General features: G+C 40.5%; 2 protein-coding genes across 2 annotated transcripts; one reads left to right on the top strand and one right to left on the bottom strand.

The window, feature by feature from the left end:
• The first annotated feature begins 7,133 nt into the window (after positions 1 to 7,133).
• dlx2a (distal-less homeobox 2a) lies at positions 7,134 to 9,524 on the top strand. The gene is made up of 3 exons (XM_030758578.1): positions 7,134 to 7,658; positions 8,095 to 8,279; positions 8,425 to 9,524. Exons 1-3 carry the CDS (start codon positions 7,340 to 7,342, stop codon positions 8,749 to 8,751), a joined length of 831 nt encoding a protein of 276 aa, XP_030614438.1. The 5' UTR covers positions 7,134 to 7,339; the 3' UTR covers positions 8,752 to 9,524.
• Positions 9,525 to 13,896: 4,372 nt separating this feature from the next.
• Positions 13,897 to 16,467, bottom strand: dlx1a (distal-less homeobox 1a). Its single transcript, XM_030758451.1, has 3 exons — positions 15,896 to 16,467; positions 15,417 to 15,616; positions 13,897 to 15,149 (listed from the first exon to the last, which is right to left on the bottom strand). The coding sequence occupies exons 1-3, from the start codon at positions 16,203 to 16,205 to the stop codon at positions 14,898 to 14,900; spliced, it is 762 nt and encodes a 253-aa protein (XP_030614311.1). The 5' UTR covers positions 16,206 to 16,467; the 3' UTR covers positions 13,897 to 14,897.
• Positions 16,468 to 19,222: the final 2,755 nt, after the last annotated feature.

The raw sequence follows: 19,222 nt of genomic DNA, 5'->3' as shown, positions 1-19,222 counted from the left end.
CTGTTTTTTAAAGAAGCAAAATAAAATACAAGACCAAAACAAGCTGAAGTAGAATAACAGATTAAACGAGAGACGAAGAATTTCTGTTCTAACTAATAATAAATTTGTACCCTGATTTTAAAGAGCTGAGAGTGGGAACTGACCTCGAATTTGTTTTAGGTACGTGGTGAAATCCAAACAACCTATGGTGTCCTTAAGAGATATGCTGATAATTCAGCAGTCTGAACAGTAAACAGTGCCTATCTGTAGCTGCAGTCAGGCCCCATGGAGGTGCACGAATACGGCACGATAACAGAAGTTGTGTCTGCATCAGTGACTGTGTAAAGCATTTCCTAAAGTTGGAGCAGCTGACCCTGGTCCTGGTGTGGCCATTTGTAAGGACCATACACAGTAAATCTGCTCCACTCCCCTCATACAAAGGATTGCGTCCATTTATAGCTCCTGGGTGGAGGGGGGGGGTGGATTCTACTGGGTCAGCAATGAAGGGAGTGAGACCCCACAGACCTCTCTGAAATCTGCCTCAGCCAGGCCGTGCAGATGACACAGGGAATTCCTTTGTTAGCCCTGTAAAATGAGAAATAATTTCTGCTTTAGTGCAAAGGACTGCCCTCTGGGATGTATTATCATTATGTCATGCTAATCATATTATACACTAGGCAGTCTTTGTACATGAGCTGGGAAAACCACATCTTTTAATTAATCAGGTTTTCATGAACAAAGAGGAACCAAGAAGTACGTAAAGCTGTTTTCACATCAGGAACAAGAATTTGTTAATTCTTTCAAGTTTAAATGCAAATATTAAAATATTAAAAAAAAAAAAAAGGCATATAAACTAGGTTATGGTTAACTGAAGCATAACAGTGCAGTCTTTAGCACAGATTGCCTCAGAGTGAAGCACCGAACATTAACCTTAGCATCTGTTATGAGCTGAAAACTGAACACTTCCTTCCAATTGTTATTGGCTGCTGTTGCTCATCATGAACACCTTTGTTGTTAAAAATAACTTCTCTTGAGGGGGAAAGCCACCATGACTAATTCTTAGGAAACACATGCTCAATCATGAACTCTCTGCTGAAAGTTTCCAACTTAAACTCCACGCATGTCCGGAGCCGCGCAGTATAGGCTCAACCTTTGAAACAGAGAGGTCAAGAAACACTCGGTAGATCATTTCCATGTTTGCGAGAAGCGCAAGAGATGAGTGCACACAGACCCACAAGTGATTTTATCTGCTGACTCTGCATGGCGAGCTTAAAGAATAAACTGTGCGCTCTTAGTTTGCATTGAGTGAAACCATTTTGCAGAGGAAATTTATAAGCATTTAGAAAAAAAAAAAAAAAAAGGATGGGTTGCCAAGGTGATGAATGCTCCAGCTGACCCAGCAGGAGATCAGCAACATCCAAATCGCTCTACTGCTGTCTAAACCTGCCTGCACTTCACACAGCAAGACAATGCAGAAAGACTTGCTGCTGCTCCTGCTGACCCCAGATAGAGCACAAAAACATCTGGAAAATTATCATAATGTGTCATTTAATATATTTCTCTAACTTAATATTAGTATATCTGTAAGTGTATTCCAGATGGGAGCGAATAAAATGACATTTATATTCTCTGCATATATTTTATATATTTCTGCTTACCTATTACAGTTGAATTTTCTCTTTGTTGCATGAATGCATGAATTTAGCATCTGAAGCAGTAGTTAAACCAACTCTACTATAATGCCAGTATTGAAATCTTATTTTAAATGAGGGCATGTAAAAGATTTATGCTAAAAAAAGAAAAAAAAACTTAACTATAAAAAAATAAAATGTAACTTTACATCATATAACTGTCAAATAAAAACATACAATACATATAATCAATTCATGCAGAGATAAGTAAACAATGCATAAGGTTCAAAATACTAGAGTCCTTCATTTCTTGGGTAAATTTATTGAAAACACAAAGCAAGTTTTGAGGGGTTTATCCTGATGTCTTCCTCACCGACTCTCAGAAATGAGAGAAAATCTAAAAATTTACCACCATCCCAGGAAAATATACTCCGCCAAGTGTCTGAATTTTTGATTATCTCAAATCAAGAAGAATGAACACCTTCTTTCTGATCTCTTACTTAGAGACTCACAGAACAAGAGCAAACACCTACATGCTGCAAACCTAAACCTGCAGAACGATCTTAGCACACGATCTCTGTGGTATGTGAAGTCCTGTGAAGCATAACATCAGCTTCTTGCCAGCTTCTGTCAACTTTTCTGCAAAGATCATTAAAACATCATCATCATTATCATTCTTTGGCACATAATGGATTATGCAGAACACGGTGAAATGAAAATTGCTTTATTTAGAATTTCAGACTTTCCGCTATGTCTTCACACCAGTAGCAATTAGTAGCTAAATAAACAGGTCAATAATCAGTGTGACATCCGCTGCAGGAGGTGGGAGATTTCCTCCTGTACTGCCCTTATTGTTATTTTTGTACAGGCAGTGAAAATAGACAGCAGGCACTGTGTGGTCATGGAGGGATTATGCTGGTTTTGACTATTCTGACTTCTGTTTTTCTTAACCTAAATTCCACATGTCCACATGATGTTATATCAGGAAGATCTCAACCTTTGTTTGCCATTTGAGCTTCTCCACACATGAAAACAGATAAGTAATGCTCAAGATAAATACCTCCTCAAAATCTAAGGGTGGCCATGTTTCACAGTGATTTCCTGGCTTGTGCACTTTGATTTGTCAAGACAAATAGTCAGTATCAACCACTGTTGCCATTTTATGAGCACATTTTTTTTCCTCCTTGCAACTTTTTCGAAGGGGAAAAAAACCAGGCTGATAGTGTATTGACCGTAATTCTATGCTGACTGTCAGAGTTAATCATTTGGACTGTATATACAATATCTAACAAGCATGTATGACATGTCATCAGTAAGATGTGTCAGATGCACTTTATCTTATTTATAAGCAGGAAGTTTTGTGGCGCAACTAGAATAAGCAAATAATATACTGCATGTCCTCAGGTCATCTATTCTTAGTCCTCACAAAAAGCATGAATAAAGCTGTGGTGAGGCTCAGGTTATAAGGGATTTTTAGGTTAGCTTTAATAATTTGAGGTCAACTAACCATTTCTTTTTGCATTTGCAAGAAACAGTAAAGAAAAAAAATAAGACTGCTGAGATTCTGTTTGAAGTATCTTCTGCCAAAGCTGGTTTGAAAGGTTTGTGTATTTCTGCTCTTTCTGCTTATGCATTACTTCTTTTTAAAACTTTGGGAATAAACAACCATGACAATATGAAAATATGTGTGTGTGTGTGTGTGCGTGCGTGTGTGTACGTGCATGCTCGTGTGTGCAAAGCTGTTTGATTAGTGCCAAAACTAGGTCACAAGCAACTCCTGTAAAAATGGGAAATTTTGAATGCATGATGAAACCTGCTTACATCTGTGTGCAGTCATTTGGCATAATTTCCATGTCACCAACCACCGGGAGGATCCACTATACCAGCTGCTCTGCAACAGGGGTGGGGGGGGTGTAAAATTCATAATCACTAAGTGGACACGGGTGACATGAAAACAGAAAAGTTTGATGCAGCAAGAAAGCAAGCAGGAATAACTGTTCCTAAGGCTGACAGAAAAGCTATGACAGGAATGTCCCCCACCATTAGCGCACAGAGCCGGTGCTGTTGTTTCGGCACATCCTGATAGTGATTGGGACTATGTTGTGAAATCACTCACTGTAATCCCAATATCTAATGATCTGTGCATTCTCCAGAGGAATCTCCTATTCCATCAACTGTAGCTGTTTAGTTTTTTACTCTTTGCACCATAGATAGAACAGGCGTCTTACTCAGAGAAGCAAACAAACAGAGGACCTTTTTTTTGGTTTTACTGCAAACTATAGAGAGAAGACACTTGCTCACATGACCTCTGCTGTTAACTATGAGAATAATTTATTAGGAAAACTCTTTTCAGGCTTGCACATGACTCTGCTGGAGAATTTCTGCTCATTCTGGCTCTGATGGTGGGCAGCTGAATGCAAGGACTTTGTTCTACTAATGAGCAGTGTCATGCCGCTACATTGGGCCACGGTGAGAGAGAACTGCCTGCATATCAGGAAGACAATGGACTGATGGAATCCCTCCTGAGCTCGAGCTATGGGGTCTAGCTACACTACGCTTACTGATAAATTGGGCAACATGATGGAAATGGTTACTTGCGTGACCTGAACTGGGTCATAATGGATGACTATTTATTGAATCAGAAGGGTTGAAGCTTCTTGAAGCTTCACTGATGAAGATTTAACTCATTAGATTCATTTGTAACTGTACTAGTTAAAAATGTTAAAAGCCTCAGATAATCACCCTTTAGTGTGTTATCAGTATATCTTTACCTGGACTTTGAAATAACAGATTTAGAAGTCAGCGGCTTCATAATGGATCAAGAGGATATTAAAACCCACGGAGTTGCAAACTGAGGAAGGCTGCAGTCAGAAATTCATAATTTCCTCTGAAGTTCTGTTTTTACTTGTCACCAAAAATCTGCATATTTCTGATTTCCCCCATTCTCACTTATATGTCTGAGTTATACATTATATTGCCAAAAATATTCACTCACCCATCCAAATCATTGAGTTCAGGTGTTCCAGTCACTTCCATGTATAAAACCAAGCACCCAGGCATGCTTCTATAAACATTTGTGAAAGAATGGGTTGCTCTCAGGTGCTCAGTGAATTCCAACTTTCTGCAGCTTCAATTCAATTCAACCTCCAAACTTCATGTGGCATCAGATTAGCTCGAGAACAGTGAGCTCCATGGAATGGGTTTCAGTGGCTGAGCAGCTACATCCAAGCCTTACATCACCAAATGCAATGCAAGTTGGATGCAGTGGTGTAAAGCACACCGCCACTGGACTCTAGAGTAGTGGCATCAAATTTAACATGACTGTGCACCAGCGCACAAAGCAAGGTCCATAAAGACATGGATGAGTGAGTTTGGTGTGGAAGAACTTGACTGGCCTGCACAGAGTCCTGACCTCAACCCGATAGAACACCTTTGGAAGCACACGAGGCCTTCTCATCCAGCATCAGTGTCTGACCTCACAAGTGCACTTCTGAAAGAATGATCAGATCTGGATGAGGCCATCACTCATCAAGATTTGAATCATGCACCAGTAGAATCCCAGTACCCACTGCACCTGTGTATAGTCTGACAATGTGTTCAAGGATTTTATCATTATATTTAATACCAGATCAATATTGCAGAAGTTTAACTGACTTGATGCTATACTCTGATTAAAAAGTGTTCCTTTATTTATTTATTTTTTTGAGCAGAATTTTTTTTCCCTATTATTGCAGATTATATACTTAACCTTTAGTTAGCTGACCCCCTATTATAAAGTCACAGGCAATAGTGGGAAGGAAGAACTCCCTTTTAACAGGAAAACCTCCAGCAGAACCAGGCTCAGGGAGGAACAGCTAGTTGTCATGACCAGTTGGGCGGTGAGAGTTAGGAGAAGAGAGAAATGAAGAACTTTGAGAAATAAGGACAAATACAAACAATTTAATGATGCAGCATGGCAATATAAGTACCCGGGGAGTGAAAAGATCTGAGTGAAAAAGAAATGCTCAGTGTATCACAGGAAGTCCACCAGCAGTCTGAGCCTATAGCAGCAAAATATGGGGTGGTTAGGGGCACCTGATCCAGACCTAACAATGAGCTTTATCAAAAGTTTTAAGTCTAATCTTAAAAGTAGAGAGGGTATCTGTCTCCTGAGGAGAGGAGAGGAGAGGAGAGGAGACTGATGGCTAAAAGCTCTGCCTCCTCTAGGGACTATATTGTGAAATCCTTGTGGGCTGTCATTTAAAAATGTGATGATTTGCATATTTTCAACAGAAAACTTCCCCTTTTGACTGACTATGACACTGTTAACTGCTAAGCAGCACATTTGTGGACTTTAATTAGCATTGGCATAACATGCCTTTTCCTTGGGGGAGCATTTAAACTCTGACAATATTTATGGCTGTTGTAATTATGTGAGACTGTCAAGCCTATCAAGGCCCAAGACACTGCTGCAAAAGAGATGATTAACCTCAAAACTTTCACTTCCTGCCTTTATAAAGGGCATTGAGTAAAAATATGCCAACATAAACTAACTAGAGTTCAATACAGATTTATAAACAGAGTTTATTTTCTGGCGTGCATGCTGATGCTTTGTAACCTCATCAATACAATCAATGGCATTAAAGTAAATGGAGTAATCTACTGTAGGTGTGTTGATAAAAGGAACTATGCTGCCATCTAATGGCGATGCTCACAGGCATTGCCACAACTGCGCTTCCGTCGTCGCCTGAACTTCTCCAGGATCTGCGGGAGATCTAAACGTATCACAGCTTGAAATAAACAACACCTGTGTGGAACCTCCTCACACGGATGTGACGTTGCTTAGATCGCAATAAAGTTCGTTTTTTCCAGGGTTGTGCACAAACGAAAAAGAAAGGCATCTAAGTGATCAAAAAGATAGACACGCAAGTGGATTTTCTGATCTCTTGGTGGCGCTGTAGTTATTCTCTGAAGCTGCATAACCTTCACCTTTAGCTATATCCACAAGCTTTGGTTTTCTTTCTCTCTCTTTTTTTTTGGCAGCTCCTTAAGATTTCCTTTTGACCAGTCCCCTCCTTGTCTCGTTTATTTATGACAAAAATATAATTTTATGGCTATGCAAAAACGTAGTCTAAAGGTTAATAAACGGATTCCAACAAAATTCACAGCAAGCCTGAAACAATTTCCTGCACCAATTCAACGTGTTATGTTTCTAATGTGCAGTAGGTGATATCCATTGTCCAAAATCAATACATAATCAATACTAATCCGATTTATACGGCAGTTTGCACATGAAGGTGGCTTCTCAATTTGTGCATGGAGATCAGGCCTGGGTCTGCAGGTTTACTGATTCTTTTAAGATTTTATGTAAAGCTATCCGCAGACAACTGGGACAGACAGACCTGAAGAAATAATGGAGGGTGGACGCGGTGGGGAGTAGTCAGTCGTGCAGCTCTTACTCATTGGTTGCCTCAGACACAGTAGCTCTCCCTCTCACTCTCTCATAAACGCGCTCCCACCGCCGACCGTAGCAGATAATCACAGGCCACTGTGAGAGGGACACACCTTGCGCTGATTTTGCCACGGTTTACACGGGGATGCGTTTTGGTTCACGAAAGGGTGTCATCAGTCCAAGATTTGAGTCGCGCTTCATAGCCTGCCTCGCAATCGCATAGGTCGCAATTTCTGCGATTTTTTTTTCTTTTTCTTTTTGCGCATAGGTTAGGAGGCTGCTCCTCTCCAGTTCGAAGATGACTGGGGTTTTTGAGAACTTAAATACTGATATGCATTCGAACCAGATTACCTCAAGCAATTACCACAGCTTGCACAAATCGCAGGAGTCCCCGACTCTACCGGTGTCCACGGCGACGGACAGCAGCTATTACAACAGCCAGCAGCCTGGGCATTGCGCCGGGTCACCGTTTGGACAGCTGGGCACTTACCAGTACCACGGCAGCGCCACGAGCTCTGTGCCATATAACGCAAAGTCATATGACCTCGGTTTCAACTCATCGTATGGCACATACGGTTCTTATGGTTCCAACTCCTCGCCTACTCCAGCAGATGCAGGTAAACAAGCTCTCAGGTTGATTTTGAAAGCTTTTATATGCATTTTATACCCATGTTTGTGACCAAAACGCACTGCATGGAATTTCTGTATTATATTTTTCTTTTTGCATAACATTTGACAAAATATTATTTTCTGACTAGAAATTTACAAATGCAATTTTTTTTTCTAGCATGAGCATGTAACACAAGCGACAATATTTCAATTTATTTCCAAAGGGAACGCCTATAGATCCGCAAAGTGGCCTGTTTTTAGCGGGGCCTTATAAAAAAAATATATATATATATAATTTAAGCAAATCAAGTTAAGCATTTAGTGCACACAAATCTGACAAACCTAAACTGACGGCAGTGCAAATACGCCTAGCAGTTCTTCAGTACTGAAAATCTACAAAACTCCTTCGTGCCTAACCTGAATTGCATTTGAATGTTTCCTCAGAGAAAGAAGAGAGCGAGCCAGAAATCCGGATGGTTAATGGAAAACCAAAGAAGGTCAGGAAACCTCGAACCATTTATTCCAGCTTCCAACTGGCTGCACTTCAACGGAGGTTTCAAAAGACGCAGTATTTGGCTCTACCAGAACGGGCCGAGCTGGCAGCGTCGCTGGGCCTTACGCAAACACAGGTGGGTAGTCTGCATCTGTGGGCTCATGCGCTGTCAAATATCCACTTTAAGCCTTAATATGAAAACAAATTAAAACTGACTAAATGGGATTTTAGGGGAAACTATCGCTTAATTAATTCAAATGTAAACCCGTTTTCTTTTTTAGGTCAAAATCTGGTTCCAAAATCGGCGTTCCAAGTTCAAGAAGCTGTGGAAAAGTGGAGAAATCCCCCCAGAACAACATGTTGCTTCCAGTGAATCTCCCCCGTGCACGTCTCCACCAACAACTGCCTGGGACTTTCCACAGACTCAAAGAATGAACAGTGTCAGCTCTAGTTTACCTCAGAGCAGCAGCCCTCCCAATACGACTGCGCCTTCGTCCTTTTTGGCAAACTACTCCTGGTACTCAACTACGAACTCTACCACGCATCTGCAGCCTCCTCTGGTCCAGCATCACCACAACTCCGCCATAAGCGCTGGGACGATATTCTGAAATAAAAGAGAGCGAGAGAGAGAGAGAGAGAAACATCGGGTTTAAATCGGACAATACTGGTGAATAAAGAAAAAAAATGCCATTACTTTCATTTTGCAGACCTCGTGCGTGCACCATTCAAACTTTACACGCAGCATCTAGGAGATTTCATGGAGCCAGACAGGTTTATGGACCTTGCCAGATTTCGTGCTTACAAATGGTAGACTCAGATTCCTACAGTTATTTTTGTATTTATTTATTTTGTTTATGTGAGGGGATGAATGAACCACTATTACCCAAAGCAATCACAGCCTAGGCGCAAGCCTATATACTTTTACTCGGACATCACTTTTTTCTTTTTTTTTTTAAATTTATTTGATTTTTTGCCATTCCTGCAAAATAAAACATGAATCGCAGGGCAACCTGTCACAAATGTAGCACAAGTTAACTGTATGGTGCCTTTTTGCAATATGACCTCATTTTGTTGTGCGATAAAAAACCAGCTTACCTTTTTCCATTCCTCACGTAGTTCATTTGAATATTTCGGGGGTTAAGTGTTCAAATCCATGTTTGTAAATATTTTACAACAGAGTTTTTTTTTCTTCTTTAAATAGCCCACGTCGCTTTGACTTTTTTATTTTATTTTTCTGGCTATCCATCCATTAACCACCGTGAGCTACTGATTGTCCTCCCCTCTGACTTGTATCAACAAGGAATTGTATTTTTTTTTTTTTTGGTCTTATTTATTTTAGCAGTGTTCCATATATGGTCAGACCTTATTTAAATAAAATGTTTTCTGTGCATTTGCATCCGGCCTTTTCTTTACAGCAGTTTGTTGTGAAATTTATTTATTTTCGAGAGGGTCTAATAATAATAATAATAATAATAATAAATGCGGACTGCTTTTTTCATTTTACATACATTTTGAGTTCACTAAAGCTAGGATTTATCCCCTAAAAAAAACATTTAATTTAAAACGCAAATTTAAAACACATCGATACTTTATGATTTTTAGGCTGTATGATCACTAGCATATACCAATTTTCATTAAACAGGCTTGACAATTAAAAAACAGTAATGAAGTAATAATGTGTTGTAAAAATGTAGTGTGTGGTTACATGAAGATGTTGCAGTGTTATATCACAAGCGTGGACAAGCGCAGGGGGACTCCTGAACTGTCTAGGGTGAAATTTATTTATGACTGCCGTCAGCAGTTGCTTAGCCGAGCCGGTGCTCGGGCAGGCAGAGGCAGAGACAGAGGCAGAGGCCCGGGGGCGCACGCTGAGCTGAGCGCACAACAACAACAACAACGCGCCTTGGCATGCGAGAGGAGAAGACGAGGGTGGGTATGAATGAGCACAAGCTCCCCAGACTCCGTGGAGTCAGAGAGCCGCTTTCCAGACGTTTTATGAACTCAGCCTAACAAGAGAAAAAGAGACAGGAACTAGATCCAAGACAGCCTGCAGCTACAACATCATGGAAACGTTTCTCACGCCTCACAAGCGAGGTCTCTGATCTCCGAAGACGAGCAGATTGACCCACGGTATTTGGCTGCATGTAGGGCCTGTGGGCTACATGGAAAACACAGGCACACGTCCAAAAAAGCACATTTATTGGAGCCATGCAGGAAACCCTGTTTTATTACAGATTTAATTTAGAAAAATTTTATTAGAGGTGTTTTGACTCCAACAGACAGGTAGAGTGGGGCTCATATTATTTATACGTGGCTCCCATTCACTGTCCCACACATAGACTGTATAAAGATGTTAATATACAGTGCATGGTCCCACACGTTTCCCTTCAAAAAACCACAGGCCATAAAGTGGGATCGTTTCCTTGTACATAATTAGGACTGCAGCTTGTCAGCGGCTGCTGTATCTGCATGATGGAGCCTCCCCCCTGGGGCTGACAGTATCAGACACCAGGCATGCAGTCCCTATGTATATCCATCTAAATAATCAGTTTAAATGAGTGTTGCAAATAGTACATAAGCATGCATCACGGGCTAAAATAATGCATAGCAAAGACTCCTAAATAATCAATTTTTGCTTGCTTTATTTTATTGTTTGAGTCATAAAATAAAAGAGGAGAAAAAAAAGGATTTATGGGTGCTTTCTGTTGCTCTCTGTGATTTCATTCATGGATCAGAGCTGCTGTGGTTTATACTTTTTGCATTTCTCTGGGCAACTTGTAAATGCCATACCCCCTATCCTAATTTATACCCTGATCTGTAATTTCATCCACATTTGCTCTGGTTTGAGCATTCTGGCTTTCAAATCTGAAAGCCTGCAATTACTATATAATTCTTCGCAATTTTAGATGTCCTAATATGGGGTGTAATTTTTACACAAGACAATTTCCCGCTATTTCAAGCATCAACATTGTCAAAGTTGTATGTACATAATAAATGGGAATATCAATGCATAGTTTTTAGCCTAACATCTTGACTCGACGATAATTATATCCGTGTGGAGCCTACGCAGAATTAGCCTGAATTGCATGGTAACTGCTGCTTTAAATTTTAAAAAATTACTCATAATTTCCCCCAAAGATTACCAAGATCTCGAGTGCACAATGTCATCAGCGTAATGAGGAGTAAACATTTATGCTAATAATCTACATTTTTTTCCCCATCAGCTATAAAGAGGGGAAATAAAGCAGACATTTTCAGTCATATTCTGAACTCTGCTGCTATAGCTTACACCGACACATGGGACACATTTTGTGGGATTTAAGCGCTCGTCTTCTGTCTGTGCTGCAGGACTGCTGCTGCTGCTGCTGCTGATCTGCCTCCATGCTGATTTCTGAAAACCCAGAGAGGGAGCTTGTCTCTTCAATTTCAAGCTGAAAGGTGTGTACCACATGTTTATTTCTTACATTTTCGCCGAGTGCGTTTGGGCTCATTAAAGGCACGAAAAGAGGCTGGATTGATCCATTCCTTTCATGCCAGACAACCTTTATTAATTTGTATTCTCATCTGTGAATGATGCTGATTCTTTGATGTTGATTCAAAGACTAGATCCTCAAGAAGAAGCTGAAGAAGAAGAAAAATATATCTTACACGTGGATTATTTTATCCTCTAACTTCTGTATCAAATGTGCAACTGAGGCGCTTCTTTAGTTGAAATCTCCCATAGCTTAGAAAGCCGCTCACATGGAGAGAAATGTAAGGAAGAGGAGACAGAGAAGTTCTTCTTTATAGTCGCTGCACTCGTTACTCTTACATTGTGCTTTGCTAATTTTGAAGCCTCTTCGCATTGACAACTCGGTGATGTACACCTGCAAGCAATTTGTCAGTCTTATACATAGGCTAAGTCTAAAGGGAACGGTGACGAAATGGCACCTCACCTATTTCACTTTTTTTTTTCTCCTATTGCAGCAGAAAATGTCTTTCAGAGCGCTATCTCTTTTGTCAACGCAGAAAGATCCTCAGTGCGAAAAAAATTGCTCATAATTACCTCAGAGATAGGAAACTGCATTAGAATAAATAAGGGCGAAATTACTGTAATTATGCTGGGTTTGATGGGCTCAGCTCGTATAATCAAGGGGAGAATACAGCGAAATAACACTGACCCTCTTGGATGTGCAGCTGCGCCTTTCTAAGGCTAGGTAGGCAGATTTATGTTCACTCCAGCAGCAGCAGCAACCGCGCAATTCATTTGCTTTCCTAATGGCAACGAAATATACATAGGCCTATTGTAAATGTAAGGCTGCACATAAAGGACTCTATATGTTTAAAACTTGTATTAAAATAACAAATGAGACAGGACTGAAGCCGAGCGTGCGATAAAAAACGAGGTTCCTACCCATGCTTGCTAGTTTAAAGTATGCTTTAGTGGTAGTAGTAGCGGTAATAATAATAATAATAATAATAATAATAATAATAATAATAATAATATAGTTGTGATGTTACTTTTCTGGTTGGTGGCTTCAGTCAGATTTACACGGACTTTGCAGATGCACGAAATGCGTCATTTTTAGGCAAAATTTGCTATAATATTTATTTATTCATGGAGCTGTGGCAGCTGCAACACAGTGAGTACATCCCGTGCATCAACAAGTTTTCTTTTCCTTTTTTTTCCTTTTGCATTTTTTTTTCTTTGCAGGCAGATATAAATTTTTTTTTTCTTTTTTAATTTTCCAGGTTTTTTTAAAATTGGATTTTCTTCTTTCTTTTCTTTTTTGTTTTGTTTTAATACGTGATCATCCCAGTGGTATAAATGTTATTTGACTGTAAATATAAACGTAAAACCCAGGTATATTAAATGCATTTATCCTGGATCACGATAAAGATAAATGGACGCAAAAACCAGACCTCGTTCTTCTTTATTATTATTATTTTCACGTTGATGGCTGTATCTGACCGTAACCTACTGGCATCATCTTCCTCCATGTTAAACAAACAAGAAGGCCTTTGAACTCTCACTGATCTCCATCTGATCCACCCTGTGTGCCGCCAGACTTTTTTTTTTTTTTCAGCACCTGCCTCTTGAGCAATTATTCACTTAACACACTCAATTGATCTCTCATGTCGAAAAAAAGTGAGGATCCCTGAAGACAAATAGAAAGGAGATTATCTTTAAGAAAAGCTGAAAAACGATTTTTTTCTGAATGAGGCAGGAGCGGTTAAATCACAGTTTCTATACGGTGCCACATTTGGGATTCAGAGGCTTTTTATACTCTTTGCGCTTTAGACTGCAGAGAACAGCCCGCGTAAAGACACTATCTTGATTTTGCATTTTTACATCAGATTTCGAATTCTGACGTTGACTCCAGAGGTTTGACAACATCTGCAGCCAGCGAACAGCAGCAGCAGCAGCACAAACACATGTAGGCTAAACGCTGGACATGACCATAAATCTAAACGAGGAGCCTTTTGCAGTTAATTCAAACGCGCTCACATGGTGTCTGCTACAATAGCCAACATGATACTCCTTTGTGTCAGCTCGCATTAAACCTGCACCACGCTGAAGTCTTTCTTTTCACAGGCGAGGGTGGGTGGAGGAGGAGGAAGGGGTGGTGATGGCGTTGGTGGTAGTGGTATGGTGGAGTTGGGGAGGGGGAATCAGACACCGTTCTTGACATAATTTAAATCATATTTTACTGCTTTTGAAACTTTGCACATTATGTACATAAACTTCAGAAACAGATAAATAAATTAAGGTGGTCAATACAAAACTAAATATTTCCTATGTTGACTAAACACATTTCGACGAGTAAGCTACACAAAGCCTAAACCCTGTTTCACAGCGTATCCAGTATACAGCACAAAAAACCCAAACCAAAACGAAACAAACAAAAATCTGAAAATTATGTACAAAATACAGTGACAAATGAGCTGCTCACCCTCAGGACATTTTTTTTTTCTAAAGCAGCAAATCGTCAGGCCTTTTACATTTTTCACATAACATCGGGGCACGGCATAGAAAAGCTTCGCTTGCGTTAGTGCAGCATTATTAACAACACAGTGTTGTTATTTCAAACACGCTTACAAACTGAACACAGACTGACCTTAAACAGAAAAACTAGCCCGAATAATTTAACTTAAATAACAAACACATAGAAACAACATAGTAGCATCTCGAGGCTCTGCGCTCTGTGGTTGAACAGCAGCCTGATGGTTACCGCTGGAAATTTATCATTAATTATTTGGTTAAAGAATCTCTGCTGTGGCCTCACTGGCCTTTTTCTGTCAATGAATGCAAATTGATTTTAAGGCCATCATCACCTTGGGCCCGACATCTGGCGTAAACAAACAAGTGTTTTCTAATAAACATGTAGCCTACAGCTCAACAACAGAAGTGTTCACACAAATATGAGTTTGAAAACAAACTGAAACCGACATTAAAAAAAAAAAAAAAAAAAAAAAGTGACCAAAAGCAGCCAAAAAGAAAGGATCCTTTTGTCTATGATTTCCGCTGTCAGGGACGGTCACGGACTTGTTGCCCTTTGGCGCGTTGTGCGCCTTTTCACTCTGTCAGACCTCTTCTTCTTCTCTCCTTCTTCTGTGTCTCTGCTTGCCGTCTTCGGTATGAGGAGGTCTCTGTGTCAGCTGGCGGGATGCCGCAGCAAACTCCGGGATTGTTGTTGTTTGTTGTGCATTATCAATGCTGTGCCGCGCTCAGCGGCTGCTGGGCCTTTCACCATCCTGATGCTGAGCTCTCTGTTCACATGAGCTGTGACTGTTGCATAGACTCTTGGTGTGTCGTTGGGTACCATGAGGTGTAGCTGGGAATGTAAGATCCGGTCGTGCCCATTGAAGTCTTGACGGTAGTCGGCGAGCTCCAGACCGGTGCCACCGAAGGAGAACCACTGGACAGTCCACGGCCGGTGGCTAAAGCGTTGCTGTCGATTGTACCACCGCCTTGCTTCATCAGCTTCTTGAATTTGGACCTTTTATTCTGAAACCAAATTTTTACCTGCAAAGAAAAAAATATAGATACATTTTTAAATATTTAAAAGTATAATGGACGTTTTACGCACGTGAAAAATTAAAAAGAAAATATCATAATAAAAAATATAATTTATCTGAATATGATTTTGCTCCATCTTGCAAGACTAAATAAAATGGTGACCTATAATAATAATAATAATAATAGTGGGGAAAATAAACGTTTAAAAATGTGCAGAAATGCATCCGTGGCGCAGCTGCACAGTGAAGCTATGCGTGTGCGGATCAGACTTGCCTGTGTCTGAGTGAGACCCAGCGACGCTGCGAGCTCTGCTCTCTCCGGTAGCGCCAAATATTGAGTTTGTTGAAATCTCCTGTTTAGAGCTTGAAGTTGTAAACTCGAATATATAGTCCTTGGTTTTCTAATCTTTTTCCCCTTGCCGTTGAAGCGCACCTCTCCGCCTTCGACCACTGTGTTTTTCTCTGTTTCTGGCGCTGGCAGAGACAGAGAAGAGAGCAAAGAAGAAAAAAAAAATGAGGAGACAGTTGTAGCCAACAGTCCTGCGCAGCAATGAATACTCCAGCGCAAGTTTTACAGGCTGTACTTTAGGTATAATTACCCTTAATTGCATACATTGTTTATAGCCTTACGCAATAAATAATTACCAAGCCTAATTCCACATCTGGGTCGCCTTTTCCTACATTGTCTAGTGGAAAGCCGTACCAACACAGAAAGTTGATATTTCGGATCCAGAGACTCTGTTGCACACTTACCTGCATCCTCTAATCGTGTCTGCGTGAGTCCCGAGCTGTTTTGGTAAGTCTGTACTGTGCTGAGATATGGACTGGTGGAATGGCTGCCGACGGAGTTTACGTATGGATAACCCAAGGATCTGGGAAACGACGAGGCTGGACTGTAGCTGTCGTGCTGTGTGTGACCTGCAGAATGTAAACAGTGCATGGGATAGTGTCCGTGAGACATGGAAGAAGGCGACATTTGTTGACTCGGGGGTCCAAACTCCATGAAAACGGTTTTTCCTGAGGCAGGGCTATTAAGACTTTCTGGAATCGTAGTCATTGTCATCTCTTCTGGCGGTTCCTCTTGTCTTGCTTTTGTTGTTTTCCTTCTATGATCTCAGTGAAGGATGGATCCCAATTTAAGCCGAACAGATTTTTTCTCTTTCCATTCATAAGAAAATGTAGTTTGTGCCTGTGAAAAGTCCTAGGAATGATGCTGTGGACCAAGACAAACTCGCTCAAAGGTTTGAATCTCGGACTCATGAATATTCATCAAGACTGTCGCTGATTGGTCCACTCTCTCCAAGAGGGAAGCCGATTGGTGACGCTGGGGCTAGGTCCGAAGAACCTGATAAAGTCAAGGAAAACCACAAAACCTCAGATTTCCTCCTGACATGTCAAGATTCGCCATAATAATATGATTATTATTTGCAGTAGTGATACGGTTACTACAAAAACCGGCCAGTGAAGTTAAATATTCGGCCACTCGGCTGCTCTTTGTGCATTAAAGCTTTTTTTGATTAAAGCTCCCAATGCTCCATCAGGAGTGAACGCATATTAGCATAACACTAGCGTTCAATTTTCATAAGTAGGCCTGTAATTAGTCATGTATTTAACACTTAGTGCAACTTGAGGTCTCACCTGGCAGCAGAGGGACGGTAACAGCAAGTCTGCTATGATGTGAAATGAGAAGCGTCCCTGGCTGAGGCCTGATGATGCTTCATGACAACTAAAAACACAGCAGCATCACAGCATATTACAGCAAATGCAACAGAGCAGACCTTTTAAATTAAACCCGTGGATACTGCTTGGAATTTAAACCACAGTCTGATTATTTAATATTGCAAATTCAGGAATAATTATTAAGAAACATACCGTCGTCTCAAAAATTTTTTTTTTCTTTGCCTGTTTTATTAAGTGGACGCTACATTTTTTAGTCGCATTTACCTGTTGTTCAAACGACTTCACGCACCTTTTGCCGAAATCAATTCACTGCTCACAGTTTTGTTAAACACCGCCACCTTTGATTATTATGAATCTAAGTGAGGATGGGGTGCGGCCAGCCTCCCACAGCCTAACAAGAATAATTGTCGTTTGATTTAATTGAACTTACTTCTGAAAATACTGGAGGCAATTTTCCTTGAGCTGCAGATTTACACCAAAAACTGAAATATATATATATATATATATATATATATATATATATATATATATATATATATATATATATATATATATATATATATATATATATATATATAATGTCCACTTACTTAAAAAAAATAATAAATCACGTGATGGAAAAAAAGCTGATAAATCCGAGCCATCCGGGGTCAGGGAGCCTCCGAGGGATATACTTGAAAGAAGAAGAAAGTATCCAGCAGCAGCTCTTCATTTTATTAGGGTTCATTTGCAGACTGCACCTCTTCTGCTGTCTGCGCAGAGCAGAAACACAGCCTGGCTGCTCCATCCGTAGTCCCTCCATCTCCACCTGAATAACAAATTAAAGGCAGTTAAATTCCGTCACTGTGATTATCAGTGTAATTACATAATTGAACTCATAGCAGAACTAGCAAGTTGCAAAATGTGTTATCGAAATGCAGGCGCTGACATCACGGCGCGTGTGCCACAGTGTGCCAGGCGGCTGCGGATGCCTGAATTTAAAGATTTCTGTGAAATATTAGGCTATAACGAAAGCTGGTCCCTTGTCCCCCCTAAAATAGGCCAATTTGAAGTGATTTCTCTGGAATTACTTTCGAAAAATGCTTCAAGATTTCCTCTATCAACAACGACAATGATAATGGTAGTACAACCAATAATTATCATCTTCCAGAACAGAGGACAGATTTTTATGGGTACTTGGTGGGTGCGACTGATAACTGTCATTATTTTCCCACGATTATAGTATCTACAGACAGCTGTGAGCAAAACCATTAACAGAATAGAGGCAGAATTTGCAGAAAAATGTAAAATAACACCCGGAGAGTACTACTAATAATAGCAATAATAATGAGAGATTTTTATGTCATTTGGAGCCGAGGAGACAAACATCCTGCATAAATTATATTCATCTCATTGATCCTTCTTGCAGAATCAAACATTTACAAACTTAATTTGATAACTATTTATTCCCTATTTGAGGGGATTTTTTTTCTCAAGCCATCCTCGGTGTCGCTTGGATGAGGCAGACGCAGTGATAATATTACCACTTTCATTAATAATTTGACTCCTGCGCACGCCGGCAGGAGGGCAGCGCAGGCCACAGCGGTCCTTCCTGCAGCAGGGCAGCAGGGCTCTAACTAGCCACACTAAAAATAAAGTCCTCCATGCATGGATGGAGCGCGGAGGCAGGACTCATTAGGAGTGAGTAGCTCTGTGGCTGAGGGTGTTTTAACACCTGCTGCTCTTCACCTGAGGGTTAGTGCAGAGGTGGAGAGACAGAAAGAGAGGGGGGGGGGCGCTGCTGCTGCTGGTGGTGGTGGGGTAAACGGGCCAAGATGTCACAGACTTCATTTCAGTCCGGTGATAGAAATCCCTCCTCAACTGCCATACCAACCCACATTTTAACAGCCGCCAAATATTATCCCGACCGCGGTGCGCTGGTAAACTGTGGTATCCATGCTGTGTGGAGCCTCAGATCCCCGTGCTCCCTGCAGACTCTGCATGTGAGTGATGATTAATTACCATCACTGGCGATGCAGGGAAATTTTAACACCCCCCCCCCCCCCAATTCCCTTTAATCTACAAAAGATAAAATATTCTTATTGTGTCATATGCTATAACCTACTCTTGTGTTTTTTCCATGCTTCTGATTTGATCATTTATGATAATATTTGATTATTTCTGATGCCTGTAGATGTTTTTTTTTTATTATTGCTATTATTATTTAGTTGCATTTTGCGTGCACAGATACAAACACCAAATTATTATGCCTCACGAATATCTCAAACAGCACAGTAATAATATAACTGATTAAAAATCATAATAAACATGAATACAGTAGCCCATCTTTTGTCAAACTGCCCATTTTGAACATAGCACGTCATCAAATCCAAATGCAATTTGGTGAGTGATTTGCAGCAG

Source organism: Archocentrus centrarchus, chromosome 21, assembly GCF_007364275.1.
Source record: "Archocentrus centrarchus isolate MPI-CPG fArcCen1 chromosome 21, fArcCen1, whole genome shotgun sequence".
Classification (NCBI taxonomy): domain Eukaryota; kingdom Metazoa; phylum Chordata; class Actinopteri; order Cichliformes; family Cichlidae; genus Archocentrus; species Archocentrus centrarchus.
Note: the sequence above shows the minus strand (reverse complement) of the source record. Positions and strands in the feature narration are given on the sequence as shown.

Coding starts and splice junctions, on each gene's coding strand:
- dlx1a (XM_030758451.1), bottom strand. CDS start 16,205: ATGACAATGACTACGATTCCAGAAAGTCTTAATAGCCCTGCCTCAGGA. Junction 15,617..15,895: donor GACACGATTAGAGGATGCAG/GTAAGTGTGCAA, acceptor TGTCTCTGCCAG/CGCCAGAAACAGAGAAAAAC. Junction 15,150..15,416: donor TGGGTCTCACTCAGACACAG/GCAAGTCTGATC, acceptor TTTTCTTTGCAG/GTAAAAATTTGGTTTCAGAA.
- dlx2a (XM_030758578.1), top strand. CDS start 7,340: ATGACTGGGGTTTTTGAGAACTTAAATACTGATATGCATTCGAACCAG. Junction 7,659..8,094: donor GCCTACTCCAGCAGATGCAG/GTAAACAAGCTC, acceptor ATGTTTCCTCAG/AGAAAGAAGAGAGCGAGCCA. Junction 8,280..8,424: donor TGGGCCTTACGCAAACACAG/GTGGGTAGTCTG, acceptor TTTCTTTTTTAG/GTCAAAATCTGGTTCCAAAA.